The sequence below is a fragment of the Berghia stephanieae genome, chromosome 4, assembly GCF_034508935.2.
Source record: "Berghia stephanieae isolate SIO BIC M18660-M18661 chromosome 4, UCSD_Bste_1.3, whole genome shotgun sequence".
Lineage (NCBI taxonomy): Eukaryota > Metazoa > Mollusca > Gastropoda > Nudibranchia > Aeolidiidae > Berghia > Berghia stephanieae.
Genome location: NC_088363.1, coordinates 73,763,515 through 73,770,899, shown reverse-complemented (window position 1 = coordinate 73,770,899; position 7,385 = coordinate 73,763,515). Strand labels below are relative to the sequence as shown.

General features: G+C 37.0%; 1 protein-coding gene across 1 annotated transcript in view; it reads left to right on the top strand.

Annotated features, from left to right (window-relative positions):
• Positions 1–3,638, top strand: part of LOC144971211 (uncharacterized) — a 4,080-nt gene extending 442 nt beyond the window's left edge. Inside the window, exons 1-3 of the mRNA XM_078911717.1 lie at positions 1–91; positions 658–753; positions 1,100–3,638. The exon at positions 1–91 is cut by the window's left edge and continues 442 nt beyond it. Coding sequence (XP_078767843.1) covers positions 32–91; positions 658–753; positions 1,100–2,521 — 1,578 coding nt within the window. The 5' untranslated portion in view covers positions 1–31 and the 3' untranslated portion in view covers positions 2,522–3,638. The remainder of the gene's footprint in view (positions 92–657; positions 754–1,099) is intronic.
• Positions 3,639–7,385: the final 3,747 nt, after the last annotated feature.

The window sequence follows — 7,385 nt, the reverse complement described above, 5'->3', positions numbered from 1 at the left end:
TTTATTGCAATTTTGGTGACAATCACATACTATGACAATGGTTAATTCTACACTCACATCAACACCCAACAGAGGTGTTTCTCTAAGAAAGGTGAGGATTTTTATTTTTAAAGAACTGGTACACAGTTTCTATGGATTTGTTGCATCTTCGTAAAAACGCTAATTCTTGCTTTCGGATATTATGTCCCAATTATTCACCTTCTATTGTGACGATTTTAATCTTTGACAATGAATAGGCCTAATCCTCATTCAAATAGCAAAACGATATTTTAATTATTATTATTATTATTATTATTATTATTATTATTATTATTATTATTATTATTATTATTATTATTATTATTATTATTCGTCTATTATCATTATCATCATCACCATCATTATTATTATTATGATTATTATGTTTTTTTATTTATCAAAATTGTTATTATTATTATTTGTTATTGTTATTGTTATCGTCATGACTGATTCTATTTATTGAGTTAATTAACAAATAGCAATCTAATTATTGTTTTGTCTAGCTAGTTCAAGTAAGTTCACTTTGTCAAAAAGAAATCCCCCCACCCCCTTCATTTTTTTAAACTAGAGGTATGTTGTATCAGTTGATATATAGTTTGCAGACGATATCAACATCCATTCACTATTTTTCATCCTCAGACCAACAAACCTTTGATGGAGAAAAGACGAAGGGCGAGAATCAATGATAGTCTCTCACAGCTCAAGTCCCTGGTCATTCACAGTTCAAAGAAAGATGTAAGTATTATTAGTCTGTGATGTCTCTCTCTCTCTCTCTCTCTCTCTCTCTCTCTCTCTCTCTCTCTCCCTCTCTCTCTCTCCTACTTTTGTAATTCATCCAACCCTTGTTGGTAACTTGAAATATTTTGTAATAATACAGAACTCCACTTGTTGGTTTCTTTTTGTCGTCGCTCATCATCATCATCATCATCATCATCATCATCATCATCATCATCATCATCATCATCATAATCATCATCCTTCTCTTTATTATCATTATTAATATTATTATTTTTATTATTATTATTATTATTATTATTATTATTATTATTATATCTAGCTATTCTCATCTATCTATTCACAGAGCTCTCAGTTCAGCAAGCTGGAGAAAGCTGACATTTTGGAACTGACTGTCAAACACCTTCGTGGTCTCCAGGCTCAGCAACAACAGCAATTACAGCAGCAGCAGCATCACCATATGTCTGTTCAATCCGCCACCAATGTCCCAGCAGATACCCTGGTGAACGGCAAATATCGCGCCGGATTTGTAGAATGCGCAAATGAGGTCATAAGGTACCTGGACCAGTCCCAAGGTCTCAACCAAGAAACCAAAACCAAAGTTGTCTCTCACCTCGCCGGCTGTCTTCAACTCGTCAGCAATGTTAACAGTCACAACAGCCATAACCACAACCAGTCCAAAATTGCTCCCTTGCCCGTCACAGCACCTGTAGCTCAAGCCCCTCCAGCCAATGCCGCAGCTATTCTTGCCGCTGCCGCAGCAGCAGCCGGTAACTCTACCACCACAACCACCCAGCTTCCCAATGGTCAGATAATCCAGATCGTCAGCAATCCTCTTCAAAACGCCCAACCTGCTCCCTCTGCACAAACTGTCCTTGGATTAAATCCCGCAGCACAGAGCACCAACAAATCAGTCCCCACCCAGCAATCTACGCCAAACAACCCTGCCTACATCCAATATGCACAACCCCTTCACATCCAAATACCTCCAATTGTTTCTCCAGTCATCATCCAGAAAGAATCTCAACATCAGCAACATCAGCCAAAACACATCGAACTTAGAGAATCCAGAAATAATTTTTCATCCATCTCCTCATCCATGTCTTCCCAGTCCTCAAAATCCTCTTCCTCCTCCTCCCTCCCCGACCAAGTCAACGACATCGTTTCCTCCTCTTCCCTAGCTCCGTCCCCACCCCAACCCCAACAACGAGTCTCCAACACCCCTCCCTCTTCCCTCTATCCAGGTCATCCCAAAGCCAGAGCACAAAAACAACTCAACTTCTTTTCTCAGCAAGAACTCAACAAATCTTCAGCAGACAAATATTCCAGTTCGAGACTAGTCAAAAACACTCTCACCCCACCATCATCAGCAGGATCTTCATCAGAGTCTGAAAACAGCTCTCCACTCAACTTATCTCAATCCCCACCATTCTCAGCCTACCATCAACACCACAAATCAGAACAGCAACGTCGTTTTCTCTTCCCTACCGACTGTCACAAAATTGCAGATCAAAAATCATCATCATCGTCGTATTACGCCAAACCATCATCCATGCTCGGTGAAAACCTTGCCCTGAAAGACGCGAACAATAATATTGCCTTTGCCCCCAATACCACTTCTGTCATTGTCAATTCCAGAAAATGTGCCGATTTTACCGATGGCAAATACTGGTCAATGATGGAGGAAGAGCGTCATTGTATTCGTCAGCACAACACGCCGTCTCCTGCCTCATCTGTTGGTGAAGAACGATTGTGGCGTCCTTGGTAACCACTTAATGTTATTTGATGAACACTTGTTATGAGAAGGCTGTACCACCGTGAAGCAAAGACAACGAAAATATATTTTATATGGAATGGAGGAATGGAACATTTTTAATTTGAGACTGTGACGTGACCAATTTACGTACTGTATCCACTCTCGTTAATTAGAATTAAAGGTCGGATAACTGAAAATATTTTATATGAAATGGAAGACTGAAACCATTTATAATTATAATTTGATACTACTGTGACCAATTTACTTACTGTAGTCTCTTTCGTTAACTGAAATTAAAGGTCAGATAACTGAGAATGTTCAAATTTTATAAAGATTAATAGCTTGCAACGTTAAGTAGCAGAGCATTCCTGTACGGATTTTATTAAAAACCTGATAAACTACAATTCCATTATTGTTAATTATCCATTAAAATTTAACCAATGATTCCACTCTGACAAAATTTCAGATTGTCCTAGAAATTTTTATTTGAATAATTTTTTTCATTTCACAACAAAGCGAATTATTACATTCCTTGTTTTCATTTTTAAAAATCACCTTCAAGTGCTAAATGAAATCAATGTTGTTTTCATTTTTTATGTCGTTTATTTACTGATGAACGGGACCAACATGGTATAAAGAGTAACACGTTTATTTTACTCCTATACCCAATATATACAATATTAATATACACATACAAATTTGTTATCTCGAAGATGATGATAGTAAATGATATGGAACACTTTTATGATTTATAAATACTGCCAATCAAAAGATATTGTGTGATATTATGATCTGATATATTATGCTGAATACGGTTGTGTATGTGATGATATGCGTGTGTGTTTGTGTTGGCATGAGAAAGAGAGAGAGAGAGAGAGAGAGAGAGAGAGAGAGAGAGAGAGAGAGAGAGAGAGAGAGAGAGAGAGAGAGAGAGAGAGAGAGAGAGAGAGAGAGAGAGAGAGAGAGAGAGAGACTGATTGATTTCCAAACGGCAACTAAAATTGTGATTTCTTGATCCACTCTTGTTATACATAGTTATATGTTATTAAAATTCATCTATGCAATTCAATGATATAATGACAATGCAACGTTGACATAATAAATACGAATATTTTATTATGAAATTATACATCAGTTTTACGTTTTAGTTCATTTATTTATCAAAGGGAAATTATAGGCTAAATTGGCTGTCATCAAGGATTGTCTGTTTGGGTCAGTGCCAGAAAAATACCCAGTTTGACGAGGCCATATATGCCTTCCCGTAAGGTACAAGCTGAAGTTTTAATTCCTGCCTTTCAAGAGTTTCCCATTTTTTTCTGGCGCTGTACCACACAGCATTCTTGACACAGAATTTCTCCCTTTTCTGAAATCCATCTTGCTTGTAGTGGTTGATTCAAGGAGCATCTTCGATACTGAAATCGGCCACAATTCTTTCAAGCTGTCCCGTCATTATCAGCTTCTCTTTTTAGTGGTGGGGCTCCCGATAGCTCAGTTGGTAGAGCACTCGCTTCACAAAATTCAAAGGGACCGAGATCGATCCAGGGTGCAGTCGAGATTTTTTTTGACCCCTCTGTACACCCAACGGAGTTTGGGTAGCTGGGTCTGTTGGATCTTGCGGAAAGTACTTTGCGATATAATATAGCGTCATTTCCAAAAGAAAAGCAAGCAATTGCTATTGCTCGTTTCACGCTATAGAAACCGGGAAAAACTCCGGATCCATGGGCCTATGGCTCTGAAAGGCTACCGTACTTTCTAGGGGTGCTGGAATAACCTTGAAGTGTCACATGTGCTTTTAAGTTATCGTAATATTATAAATTACGTATATACAAGACATTCATTCCTCAAGGGCTGGGGTCTTTGAACCTCCCATTGTGGGTCGGGGAGGTCACTCTTACCAGAGAACGTTCTCGATTCTCTATGTCCTCTATTTCTATCTCCAGTTGTCTGATTTCTTTTATTTTTATTTTTTAACTTACTCTCTGCTTCTGTCCTGAAATAAAATTGTTTGATGTTGTAATTCCTTGTGAATGGCATCTTTTCATCCCAAAAGGGAAGCAGCCAATTACAATTTTGTTCCTTAACTGAGAGATAATATTCTTTTCCTGTAAATTATCTGTTGTCATGCTATTTAACTTTTTTTTCTCTAAAATATATTTTGTAAGCATTTTAGTGGGGCCCTCTCAGTGGAGTCCTGTGCTTGTATGTGTCTAGATGCGAATTTTATGTGACCTCAGATTAAGCACAAAGTTTGCTCCTGGAATCAACCTATGTTCTACATTTCAACCAGTCTCCTTTGTCTTATCTTTTCCTCGGCTGCTTTTAATTGTTGATATGTATCTTTTTTCCTTTTTTTATTACTGGCGCTGAAACGACTTAAAAGTGTCGTAAAACCCGTAGAAACGTAAAAACAAAGTATCAATGTGTGTGTGTGTGTGTGTGTGTGTGTGTGTGTGTGTGTGTGACTGTGTGCTCCTCTTAGACTTAGAGGGATCCTGTGCTTATGTATGGAAGGGACTATTACTATTATTATCTAGTGTAAAACCAAACACATTGATAGATCGCTCAAATCTATTTCAGCTCCTTGAACCAAACAGTAGAATTTCCATCATCATTAGACTATCTCATTATTTCTTTTTACTGGCGCTGAAATGCATAAACTAATAAATTGTGTTGCAAGTGCCATACCGTCCATTAATATAAAATAAACAAACACGACGACAAGACAGTCTTGTGTTGAATCTATAACAGACGCCTACTTGACCGGCCACTGTCATTGCGCAAGAGTAGAACTTGCAGATACAAACACAACACCTAATAATGATGATAAATTACACACACACACACACACACACACACACACATATATAATATATTATATATATATATATATATATATATATATATATATATATATACGCATTTTCAACATTGCCCAATGCTCAATGCACTTTAAAAACACAACAAAACAATACAAACAAACTTAAGCATCTGTAGAGCGCAATGCCCACTGAAAGTGCTCACAGCTCTTTGGGAAGCTTTTGTGTCTCCCCCTGGAATTACTAAAATAAAAGAGCGTCACTACGTCACTACTGGGGCAATCTGAATTTTTAAAAAACCCAAAACCCCAACCCCCCCCCCCCCCCCCCCCCCCCCCCCCAAAAAAAAAAACCAACAAAAAAAACAAAACCAAAACAACAACAACACCCAAAAAACTAACACATAAAAAAAAAAAAGATGGTCAGAAATCTCGCCCCAGATCGCTGAAAATGACCCTAATCTTGTCAACAATCCTCACACCGACTTCATGGATTATATTGTTTTTTTTCTGGCAATTAAAAAAAAAGGTTGTTTTTAATTATAAAATACGATAGTCTATTGCCCATTGACAAAATACTTTTGTTTTTCACTTTGAGCAGTTAATTTATACACCAACTATTGATCGATTCAGATACCCCCCCCCCCCCCCCCCCCCCCACCCCCAACCCCAACTTGTCAATACGTTAAAATCAAAGAAGTCTGAGCTGGAGATACATATCTCTGAGTTACCTTGAATAAAAAAAAAACCCACCAAACAAACTTATTTTTAAATTTTGGACAGAAAACTCGACCATCAATATATATATATATACATATATATATATCGAGTGATTGAAATGATCCTAACTTGTTAAAAAGTATAAAACCTGGCATTTCCTTTGAAGGGATGGGTACATATTATTCATAGACCTCAGAATAACCAGCACGATATGGTTCTTATACTTTTTAGCCACTATCCATGTCGGATTGTGTACTAATTGAATGACATAAATGAATGAATGAGAATGCATCGCATTATTAGCGGGCAGCGTAGCTCAGCGGTAAGGTCTTTGTTTCTTGCCTGAAAGGTACTGAGTTTGTTCATCCGCCGCTGCGCTGTGTGACCCTGAGCAAGTCACCTCGCCCTAGCTCAATTTGCGGCGCTGCACTGCGGCTGACGCCTGGGTTATTCCAGTCTTCCCTTGGAATAGACTCTAGAGACAAATTTCCCCAAAGGGATGAGTAAAAGGAATTTTATTATTTATTTATTTTTTAAAATGAAAGATACCGTAGATAGATAAATAGACAGCTAGACAAGTAGATAGATAGATAGATAGATAGATAGATAGATAGATAGATAGATATATGGATAGATAGATAGATAGATAGATAGATAGATATATGGATAGATATATGGATAGATATATAGACATGTAAATAGATAGATAGATATATGGATATGTAGATAGACATGTAAATAGATAGATATGGGGATAAATACACACACATACACACACACACACACACACACACACACACACATATATATATATATATATATATATATATATATACATAGAGAGAGAGAGAGAGAGAGAGAGAGAGAAAGAAAGAAGAGAGAGAGAAGCGAGAGAGAGAGAGAGAGCAGAAGAAGAAGAAGATAGATAATGAAGAGATAGATGATAGATAGATAGATAGATAGATAGATAGATAGATAGATAGATAATGATAGATAAGATAGATAGATAGATAGATAGATAGATAGATAGATAGATAGATGGATAGATAGATAGATAGATAGATAGATAGATAGATAGATAGATAGATAGACAGATAGATAGATAGAAGAAAATAAGTCTACGACAGGACAACGCAATAAAAATAGAATAAAATCAAACACTCAAGGTGTGATAGTCAAAGGGACACAACTCAATTAATCTTTTGTCTGGTTTCCTTCATGAGGTACGCCATAGATATATTGCACATATCCACGGTTTCACAATATTGAGAGCGCCTCACAATTCTTCGTTTCTATCCACAAGAAGCTATACTATTATGGAACAAAATATATATCTTTGCC